General features: G+C 43.1%; 1 protein-coding gene across 1 annotated transcript; it reads left to right on the plus strand.

Annotated features, from left to right (window-relative positions):
* Window positions 1-218: 218 nt before the first annotated feature.
* LOC115137444 (Krueppel-like factor 9) lies at window positions 219-5560 on the plus strand. The gene is made up of 3 exons (XM_029673763.2): window positions 219-2556; window positions 3470-3600; window positions 3781-5560. Exons 2-3 carry the CDS (start codon window positions 3595-3597, stop codon window positions 4729-4731), a joined length of 957 nt encoding a protein of 318 aa, XP_029529623.2. The 5' UTR covers window positions 219-2556; window positions 3470-3594; the 3' UTR covers window positions 4732-5560.
* The last annotated feature ends 6388 nt before the right edge of the window (window positions 5561-11948 follow it).

The following is an 11948-nucleotide window of genomic DNA, read 5'->3' on the forward strand; positions in this document are numbered from 1 at the left end:
CAGGCAAAGTCAAAATTGGCTATACTGTAAAAATGAATGAAAACAAAAATGGTGTTTTAATTAAAGGTTAGACATAAGGTTAGCTGTGTGGTTAAGTTTAAAATCACGTTTTAATAAAAAAACATTGTAGAAATGGGCGGGGCTTATGACTTTGTGGCTGTGGTAACGACCCCATAAGAAGGTTTATGTCCTTTCTAGTACCGGTATTCTAATTCCTAATTCTATGTAACATCCTTTCTCGTCAGTGTAAACGGAAGTGAAGTGAACAGAACCGAAGAACATTTCCACTTATCGTTTTTATTGTTGTTATTTAGACGCGTATTTACCGGCACAGCATCACATACGTACCCCCATGCAGTCTTTAATTCGTGTTGGAGACAGGACTTGGTTCATAGATGTTAACTAGGTAACACGAGCGAGCTGCTAACAATGGCTAACTGTATGGTTTTTCACACTCAAATAGCCTCCATCATGGAGGTGCTAGCAAATGCAGCTGTGGCAGACATCTGTAAACTCGTAGACGACGACTATGCAGTGTTTCGTTTGGAAATAACTCAAAGCCAGAAAGAAAACAGGGCATTGCGGAGGAAACTACAGCTACTGGAACTGAAGGTGTCACGGGAGCGCGCAGAGAGGACAATGCGAGAGCGCGTCCTCGCCAGTCGTCCCAGTAGTGTCAAGATCCTCGACCGATACAGAGGAATGGCAAGAGGTACGTTTCGCAGAAGGCCGATGCTGCGCGGCCTTAGGCGTTCATATGTACAGTAGCTCCACTGGTGGAAAAAGTACCCAGTTGTCATACTTGAGCAAAAGTAAAGATACCTTATTAGAAAATGACTCAAGTTAAAAGTCAACCAGTAACTTATAAACCCAGGGTCGTCACACTTCTCCCTCCTTTCGAGAGCGCGTCCTCGCGCTAGCTTGCGACTCTACGTCTTACAGGAACGCGCTCACCGGCCAAGCACACGCACTGTCGTGGATGCAAGGTCCGATCCCACTTCTGACACTAGTGTAATGAAACAGCAGGGAGCAGGTCTCGACCCCGGGGTCCGGGGCGCTATCGACTGTGCCGCAAAAGCATGCTCGTTCGGCTGAGTCGATTTCCGCGCTTATAAACCCAGGGTCGTTACAATACTACTTGAGTAAAATACTTAAAGTCTTTGGTTTTAAATATACTTAAGTATCAAAAGTAAATATAATTTCCAAAATATACTAAAGTATAAAAAAGTAAAAGTATAAATAATTTTAAATTCCTTATATTAAGCAAACCAGACTGCACGTTTTCTTGTTATTTTAATGTAGAGATAGCCCTGTGGCACACTCCAACATAATTTACAAACGAAGCATGTGTGTTTAATGAGTCCACCAGATCAGAGGCAGTAAGATGAACAGATAAGTTCTCTTGATAAGTGCTTGAATTGGACCATTTTCCTGTCCTGCTAAGCACTGAAAATGTAAGGAGTACTTTTGGGTGTCAGGGAAAATGTATAGAGTAAAAAGTACATCATCTTCTTTAGGAATGTAGTGAAGTAAAAGTACAAGTTGTCAAAAATACAAATAGTAAAGTAAAGATACTGCCGCAGGTTTCCCTCTGCCCATGTGTTCAGATGTAGATTGTAACACCAGATGTGATTTAAGCAACAACAAAAATGATGGTATGCAGGCATTATACTGGGAGTTACATGTTTGCCTATACAAAGCATAGCCAGAGATTTTCCAGCTAACCTGGTATTGGCAATACTATCTTCATTCTCAATTGGTGGAAACAGGAGTCTCCTAAAATGTTTGTGTCCAATGGCAGAGGCTCCGTTTGAATGTAGAAAATGCTCCATTATTAAAAATAAATCAATGTTTTGCTCCATTTTGTAATCCAACAATGTGTGCGCCACCATCTTGTCTATTTCAATTCTTCTCTCATTGATGAGACAGGTGTCTGTCATGCAGCACTTTGGGGTGGACCCCCACCTGTCTCGATCAAGGAGAGAAGATTTGAAATACACAAGTTGTTGGAGTACACATTCTTGGATTAGTTAATGGAGTACTTCATGGATTCTTTATTTGACACATTTTCTAAATTCAAACGGACCCCCTGCCACTGGACACTGACATTTTATGACACTATTTCCACAAATCGAGAACGAAGATGGTATTGCCAATACCAGCTTTGTTAAAACATCTCTGCAGACGTTTTGTATAGCCAGACCTGTAACTCCCAGTACAATGGATACCAAAATGTTTGGGTTAAATCACATTATCTGTAACTAATAATTCCCCTGATTACTTAGCCATCTTGGGCAAAGACACCATATTCTATCCTGATTCTTGATTTACTGCATTTCCGATTATATACTCAATTAAAACAATGTGATACATGGAACATAATCGGCATGGACGATTAATTAGGGCCGATTTCAAGTTTTCATAACAATCGGTAATCAGCCTCTTTGGATGCCGATTATGGCTGATTACATTGCAATCCACGAGGAAACTGTGTGGCAGGCTGACCGGTTACGGGAGTGCAGCGTCAAAAGGACCTTGTGGCTGCATGGAGCCAAGGTAAGTTGCTAGCTAGCATTAAATTGATCTTATAGAACACAATCTTCATATAATCACTAGTTAACTACACATGGCTGATGATGGTTTGTCCTTGGGGTTTCGTCTGCCATATCAGTTCTGTTATACTCACAGATAGAATTTTAACAGTTTGAAACTTATATGCACATCCTAGCTTCTGATCCTGAGTAACAGGCAGTTTACTTTGGGCACGCTTTTCATCCGGATGTGAAAATACTGCCCCCCTACTCAAGAGAGGTTAATTTATCATCGAATCACAGCCTACTTAAACTTCGCCAAACAGCTGATGATTTAACAAAAGCGCATTTGCGAAAAAAAGCACAATCGTTGCATGAATGTACCTAACCATAAACATCAATTCCTTTCTTAAAATCAATACACAGAAGTATATATTTTTAAACCTGCATATTTAGTAAAAATAAATGCATGTTAGCAGGCAATATTAACTAGGGAAATTGTGTCACTTCTCTTGCATTCAGTGCAAGCAGAGTCAGGGTATATGCAACAGTTTGGGCCACCTGGCTCGTTGCGAACTGTGTTTCTTCCTAACAAAGACTAATTCATTTACCAGAATTTTACATAATTATGACATAACATTGAAGGGTGTGCAATGTAACAGCAATATTTAGACTTAGGGTTGCCATCCATATATATATATAAAAATCAGCCGATTAATCTGTAATTGCTTTTTTGGTCCTCCAATAATCGGTATCGCCTTTGAAAAATCATAAATCGATCGATCTCTACAATCAATAAATAGTATATCAATAAGTTATGAGAAGTGTTACCTTACATCCTTGCCAATTCTAGACAGTGTCAAAACTGTCAATAGTGTACAATAGTGTTGAGCATTGATGGTACCTAACCATCTATTTTCCCCCAATCACCCTCTCAGGTGAAGGACATCTCACTGGAGGCCACAGGAGCTTTGTGAAGCCAGCGGGACACAATACATGGAGAGATGACCAACCAATCACTGTTGATGAGGGCAATGGAACCTCAACCCAGCACATTATCGTGATGGAGGTTAGTGTAATAGTGTTGCATAAAATATGAGTTACTTTGTAAATCAAATGTGGGCAGTTTATTTCAGAATGGCTCCCCTCAGCTATTCACTTGCTTACATTTGCTTGTAAGACTTCCATATGATATTGTTATTAAATTCTAATCATGTACTGGTAATAACATCCTATCTTATTGTGTCAGTCTGCAGATACAGAGGCTGCAGGTCCTGGGGTGAAGCAGGAGAGGTCTGAAAGAAAGGAGGACCTACAGCATAGCATAAACATCCAGACTGGAACGGCTGGAGCACCCCCTATAGCAACGGAGGACTCCACCACCGCCCCAACGCAGCCCAGAGCCGGCTCAGAGTATTTACCGGTATTTCACCAGATCCAGAGGACGGTTCATTCCCGTGGAGAGGGTGACGCACTAGTCACTGGCATTGATGATCCATCATGTTCTTACAGTACAGAGATGGACCCTGGCAACATGCCCTTGGGTTTAGAGACACAGACTGATCTGTCTAAAGGGGAATGGAACCGGTACAGCAGTAGTATATACTCTGAAGGGTGCCTAGATAAGAAAGGGGAATGTCTGGTTGTAGATGAGGTAATTGTGAAAGTGGAGGGCGACGCTTCTCTCACATGGAATCCAGATCGTCACCTAGGTGACGGACACTCACAGGGCAGAGATTTCTTAGATTACAGGGAAAGCTTAGAGACAAATCCAAATGTTGCGACCCACTCCCCTGTACACATTCTCAGGGATTGCGACCCAGTGTCCACGTCGATGGGGCATTCTGATTCACACACCCACATCCTTTTCAATCAGGTATTGAACGCAAACGACATGGCTAGAGCCCAGGCTCGGGGAGGGGGAGCCACATCAGGCAATAGTAAAGAGAAACGGTTTCTCTGCATGTTCTGCAACAAAGGCTTCAGCTGCCCCCAGAAGGTGGAGATCCACCAGAGGGTCCACACAGGGGAGAAACCTTTCAGCTGTACCCAATGTCACATGCGCTTCGCTGAGGCTGGCAGCCTGAAGAGGCACCAGAGGGTCCACACAGGGGAGAAACCCTACAGCTGCCCCCAGTGTGAGAAGAGGTTCTCCCACCAGCACCATCTGAAGAGGCACTTGAAGGTCCACACGGAATAGAGGCCGTTCGCCTGTAAGCACTGTCGGAGGAGGTTCTCAGAGGAGCTTCCTCAGGATTTCACTCTATAACATAGAAAGTAACCATTCCATTCAATGGCTTCTGAAGTTCAAACCCTGCCCTAAAGATAGACTCAGCGAGATGACGTAGATCAATTTCCACAACATCAAAGAGCATTTTGGGATAAATGCACCTAAAAAGTCTTAACATAATTTAGCCTACACTCTTGTTCACAAATTTCATTACTTCCATTCAACAACTTTTATTATTTATTTTCTGACCACTTTTTCTCCCCAATTTCCTGGTCTTGTCCCATTGCTGCAACTCCTATACGGACAAGGTCGAGTCACGTTCTCCGAAACACAACCCAGCCGAGCCGCTTCTTGACACAATGCCGCTTAACCCAGAAGCCAGCCACACCAATGTGTCGGAGAAAACACTGTACACCTGGCGACCATGTCAGCGTGCATTGGGCCCGGCCCGCCACAGGAGTTGCTAGAGCGCGATGGGTCAAGAACATCCCTGCCGGCCAAACCCTCCCCTAACCCGGGTGATGCTGAGCCAATTGTGTGCCACCCCATGGATCTCCCGGTTGTGGCCGGCTGCGACAGAGCCTGGACTCGAACCAGGATCTCTTGTGGCACAGCTAGCACTGTGATGCAGTGCCTTGGACCACTGAGCCACTCGGGAGGCCATCAATAAACACTTTTAATGAGAACATTTATGCAGATCATTAAGTTACTGCAGATTTGTAGTTGAGATGTGTATGTGTGGTTTTCATATGGTGTATTTAAAACGTGTTTGTTTAATAAACAGAAAATAGGACTTTCATTCTAAGACTTTCCCTGTTGGCCCATGTTGACTCCAATGCCTCCAATGCTTCCCACAGTTATGTCAAGTTGGCTGGATGGCCTTTGGGTGGTGGACCATTCTTGATACACACGGGAAACTGTTAAACATGAAAAACCCAGTAGTGTTGCAGTTCTTGACACAAACCGGTGCGTCTGGCATCTACTACCATACCCAATTCAAAGGAACTCAAATATTTTGTCTTGCCCATTCACCCTCTAAATGGCACACATGCACAATCCATGTCTCAATTGTCTCAAGGCTTAATAATCCTTCTTTAACCAGTCTCCTCCCCTTTATCTACACTGATTTAACAAGTGACATTAATAAGGGATCATAGCTTTCAGCTAGATTCACCTGGTCAGTCAGTCAATTAGTACTCAGTGTATATGATCTTCTGTACAATTTGTGTTTACAGTCTGCAGGCCATGAGGACTTGCTGATATCCAGTCTTGTTAGCGGGAGAGAGTGGACCTCTTGAGGTGGCTGGTCATAAGCCATGGCCCTGGATCAGGAGCCGTCGCTCTTCCTTCCCGAGTCGGAACCAAGACCGAACCACAAGGGACAGAGACTCCACCACCACACAGCACATAATCCCACCAACACCCAAACAATGGGTTGGATGCGAGCTGTGTTAAGAAGCAGTGCGGCTTGGTTGGGTTGTGAGTCGGAGGACGCGTGACTTTCAACCTTCATCTCTCCCGAGCCCGTACGGGAGTTATAGCGATGAGGCAAGACAGTAGCTACTAACAATTGGATACCATGAAATTGAGGTATCCAATTAAAATTCAAAAAAATATATTTAAAAAAATAACAATTTGTTCTTGACTGACTTGCCTAGTTAAATCAAATTAAAATCAAATCAAATTGATTTATATAGCCCTTCGTACATCAGCTGATATCTCAAAGTGCTGTACAGAAACCCAGCCTAAAACCCCAAACAGCAAGCAATGCAGGTGTAGAAGCACGGTGGCTAGGAAAAACTCCCTAGAAAGGCCAAAACCTAGGAAGAAACCTAGAGAGGAACCAGGCTATGTGGGGTGGCCAGTCCTCTTCTGGCTGTGCCGGGTGGAGATTATAACAGAACATGGCCAAGATGTTCAAATGAGAGAGAAAGAAAGAGAGAAGGAGAGAATTAGAGAACGCACACTTAGATTCACACAGGACACCGAATAGGACAGGAGAAGTACTCCAGATATAACAAACTGACCCTAGCACCCCGACACATAAACTACTGCAGCATAAATACTGGAGGCTGAGACAGGAGGGGTCAGGAGACACTGTGGCCCCATCCGAGGACACCCCCGGACAGGGCCAAACAGGAAGGATATAACCCCAACCACTTTGCCAAAGCACAGCCCCCACACCACTAGAGGGATATCTTCAACCACCAACTTACCATCCTGAGACAAGGCTGTATAGGTTAATCTGCCTCACCCATTGTGGAAAGCTAACAGTCAATGTGTGTGAAACGCTTTATAATGTATGTGATATCAACAGGGAGGTATATTTTCTGGTCATTTCTATAGTGACTAGCTTTCATCAAGCTGCCCACTCAAGAAAAAGCTTCAAACTGTAAATCATCAGCATATATTGATCACATCTTTACTAATGCTGCTGAAATGTGCTTTATCCAAATCTATCTGATGAGGCGATCACAATATAGTAGCTTTGGATGAGTTCCAAAGGTTGGGCCTGTTGTATGAGGTCATACAATACGTTTTGTAGTGATTTTAAAAACGGTTAAATTTCAGATTTAACAGTATTAGAGTATTAGTCAGTATATTACATTTACTCAAATCATGAATGCTTTTAAAAATATCTATATTTATTTATTTCCAAAAAAATTTACATTTCCATGGAAATACATGGATAGCCATGAGACCCCCCCCCAATAGTGATCGACTATCGAGGGGCGCAATCGGGCGATGTTGGCTTGTACACAATCGCCCAACCTTGTTTTAGGAACGTCAGGCAGGATTTAGGCTTCAAACTGCCTAGCCAGTTGTAGCTCAATCTTGAGTGCAATGATCACGTTCCTGCACTGACTGTGTGGAGGCTCATTGATTTAACTTTACGCTAGCCTACATGATACTAGTAAAGTAATAAAATATATAGCCGACGGCTATATTAGCCACAACTTACCGTTCTTTGTGCAGCTTCAAATGTCGAACAAAGTTGGAAATTGTTGCGCCTCCCATCTATAATTTTCTTCCCTTATGTTTTGCAAGTTGCAATCCGTTTTTGTTGATACAGTGTTGTCTTTATATCTGAAAATAATAATTTTGGGTATCATCTTTCCAAGGGCTCCATCTGAATGTAGTGGGAAACTGGATGCGGTACACTTCAACTATGAAAGACAAAATGAGAAAAAAAATCCTGAAAATCACATTGTAGGATTTTTAATGAATTTATTTGCAAACTATGGTGGAAAATAAGTATTTGGTCAATAACAAAAGTTTATCTCAATACTTTGTTATATACCCTTTGTTGGCAATGACAGAGATCAAACATTTTCTGCAAGTCTTCACAAGGTTTTCACACACTGTTGCTGGTATTTTGGCCCATTCCTCTGTGCAGATCTCCTCTAGAGCAGTGATGTTTTGGGGCTTTTGCTGGGCAACACGGACTTTCAACTCCCTCCAAAGATTTTCTATGGGGTTGAGATCTGGAGACTGGCTAGGCCACTCCAGGACCTTGAAATGCTTCTTACGAAGCCACTCCTTCGTTGCCCGGGCGGTGTGTTTGGGATCATTGTCATGCTGAAAGACCCAGCCACGTTTCATCTTCAATGCCCTTGCTGATGGAAGGAGGTTTTCACTCAAAACCTCACGACACATGGCCCTATTCATTCTTTACTTTACACGGATCAGTCGTCCTGGTCCCTTTTGCAGAAAAACAGTCCCAAAGCATGATGTTTCCACCCCCATGCTTCACAGTAGGTATGGTGTTCTTTGGGTGCAACTCAGCATTCTTTGTCCTCCAAACACAACGAGTTGAGTTTTTACCGAAAAGTTATATTTTGGTTTCATCTGACCATATGACATTCTCCCAATCTTCTTCTGGATCATCCAAATGCTCTCTAGCAAACTTCAGAAGGGCCTGGACATGTACTGACTTAAGCAGGGGGACACGTCTGGCACTGCAGGATTTGAGTCCCTGGCGGCGTAGTGTGTTACTGATGGTAGGCTTTTTTACTTTGGTCCCAGCTCTCTGCAGGTCATTCACTAGGCCCCCCCGTGTGGTTCTGGGATTTGTGCTCACCGTGTGATCATTTTGACCCCACGGGGTGAGATCTTGCGTGGAGCCCAGATTATTATCAGTGGTCTTGTATGTCTTCCATTTCCTAATAATTGCTCCCACAGTCGATTTCTTCAAACCAAGCTGCTTACCTAGTCTTCCCAGCCTGGTGCAGGTCTACAATTTTGTTTCTGGTGTCCTTTGACAGCTCTTTGGTCTTGGCCATAGTGGAGTTTGGAGTGTGACTGTTTGAGGTTGTGGACAGGTGTCTTTTACACTGATAACAAGTTCAAACAGGTGCCATTAATACAGGTAACGAGTGGAAGACAGAGGAGCCTCTTAAAGAAGAAGTTACAGGTCTGTGAGAGCCAGAAATCTTGCTTGTATGTAGGTGACCAAATACTTATTTTTCCACCTTAATTTGCAAATAAATTCATTAAAAATCCTACAATGTGATTTTCAGGATTTATTTTCTCATTTTGTCTGTCATAGTTGAAGTGTACCTATGATGAAAATTACAGGCCTCTCTCATCGTTTTAGTGGGAGAACTTGCACAATTGGTGGCTGACTAAATACTTTTTTTGCCCTACTGTATGTAGCGGTGTAATGTTAAATGATGTACTGTTTAAGCTTTTGTTTTATGTGTGATGTAAGTGCCTTAATGTGTTTGAACCCCAGGAAGAGCAGCAGCTAATGGGCATCCCTAATAAATACATATGTAGAGTTCTCTACCATGTTTGTGAAGTCTACTTTGTAACCTCCTCCAGCCATCCACCCCTGCAGGTGGATGGCTGGAGGCTAACAGAGGAGACTGGGCAGCCATCTTGGATTTTGAGACGGGTGCAGCCAAGGGCCCAGGGGACAACATCACTGAGCAGGTCAGGAACAGAGACAACATAGAGGAGGTCAGTGGATGGGACAGTATCCTCAACTCTGGGCTGGGGAACAACACTGTTAACCACAACCAGAAATAGACAGTGGAACACAAAACAACAACCAAGCTTAATCTCCATGACAACAGACTGGCTGAGACCAGGGCGAGGCTTAGATTTGGTCTGTGGGGACGGGGAGTTGTCCGTATGACAACAGACACAGACTCGGCTAGCGATGCTCCGTCCTGCTCCTATAGTTGTGATTCAGAGACTGATGATGCCTCAGGTTAACCTCCTAACAGGTGCTGCCTTCAGCCTGCCTTCTATAGGATCTATCAACTGGAACATGGTGTTAAGGGATTTTTATCAATAATGACTAAATTATGTATACATTTCAATCAGAACTATGACTAAACAGAATACGATTATGTTACTGTATGGATGTATGAATCTTATTATAATCATAATAATGAATATAATGTGTAATTATAATCAATCATTTAGAACAACGACTGTCCGTTCCTTGGTAGAAACGAATGAAGGTATCGTCAGACTGGCTAGAATGCTGTGTTCCTTATGGGACATCTTATCTACACAGGGAGAGGAGAGACCTTGGGCTGGTAGTAAATTATCAAACAGGTGGTGGACGATGTGGGAAGGCTTGTGAACTATACTGCCATTGTATCGGAGTGGAGGAGGGACCGTTTAAAACCTATGACGTCATTTTTAGTTTATAACCTGTTGTAAATTGTACCATGATCAGTACTCTCGAGAATAACGCTATTGATTGATTTTGAGACTGGTCTCTGTCCATTTTATGCAAATAAATATCTTACAAATTCTTAGAAATGGGCTGAGTGTATTAATTGAATTGGTTAATAAACATATAGAAACTTTCAGTTTCCCCAAACAGGTGGAGATCCACCAGAGGATGCACACAGGGGAGACATCGTTCAGCTGCCACCTGTGCCGGGCCTGTTTTTCACACTTGTCCATTCTGAAGAGGCACCAGAGGGTTAAACACAGGGGAGAAGCCATTTGGCTGCCACCTGTGCAAGTCCAGTTTTTCACACTCATCCAACCTGAAGAGGCACCAGAGAGTCCGAAAAAGGGAGAAATCCTAGAGCTCCCCCAGTGTGAGAAGAGGTTCTCGCACTAGCTGAAGATGCACCTGAAGATCCACACGAAAGAGCCCATTTGCTTGTACTCGCTGCGAGAAGAGGTTTTCAGAGAGGAGCTACCTCAGGATACACCATCAGAAAATGTACACGGCCCATGTGTAGTGTCATGTAATGTAGTATTAGTTATTTTGATGTTAATTATGTTTGTTTTGGATGTAGTGGGAAACTGGATGCGGTGAACTGAGGAAAGAATGATGAGGCAGAGTAGATGAGTGGTGTCTGTAAAAATGCTTCACTGATGAAGTGACAACCTTGTCCAGTTGTTTGATGCTAGTCATTTATATTGAGGAAATGAGTGCCTTACTTTGTTTACTTGACATGTAGTATTGAAGCAGTGTAATGCAATGCTGAACCTTTTCCAAAGTATTCAAAATGTATTTTGTCAAAGCAAGAGTACCAGAAAAGGTAAAAGAAAAGGTAAAAGTTATTCTAGTTGTCACATGTTGTTTGTACAATTAAAGTTCTGTACTTCACTATGTGACCATTTTGTTGAAATTAAATACAACATTGACTGTTCTGACTGACTTTGCAGGGACTGCGTTGTCCTTATCTCAGTGAAACCAAAACATTATACTTCATTTTTGAATCAAACATGTACATTTTTTTAATAATAAACTCCAATGCCTCCATATTGTACGGTACTTGAATCACAGTGTTAGAGGCTTGACTGGTTAACATTTTATAATGTCATGTTTGTGTGTGTACAGCAAAGAGTTTCTTATATAAAACTTTATGATTTTCTGTTAAATTTGTGTCTGTGGTGTTGCTGGCGGGAGAGACTGGACCTCTGAAGCAGCTGGTCACAAACCCTGGCCCCCGATCAGATCAGGAGCCATCGCTCTTCCTTCGCGAGTTGGAACCAGGACCCAACCGCGAAGGACAGAGACTCCACCACGACACAGAACACAACCAGTGGACAGGTGGACTGAACACCTCAGTCCTGGTTGTCATCAGAGAGACAGAGGCTCCAGTCAGGGATCCAGTCTGCAGCCCAGACCCTTCTCTTCACATTCTCAGTGCAGGGATGGAGCAGGGCCTGGGGCTGATAGAGATAGACCCTCCTGTTCCTATGATACA

Source organism: Oncorhynchus nerka, linkage group LG11, assembly GCF_034236695.1.
Source record: "Oncorhynchus nerka isolate Pitt River linkage group LG11, Oner_Uvic_2.0, whole genome shotgun sequence".
Taxonomy (NCBI): domain Eukaryota; kingdom Metazoa; phylum Chordata; class Actinopteri; order Salmoniformes; family Salmonidae; genus Oncorhynchus; species Oncorhynchus nerka.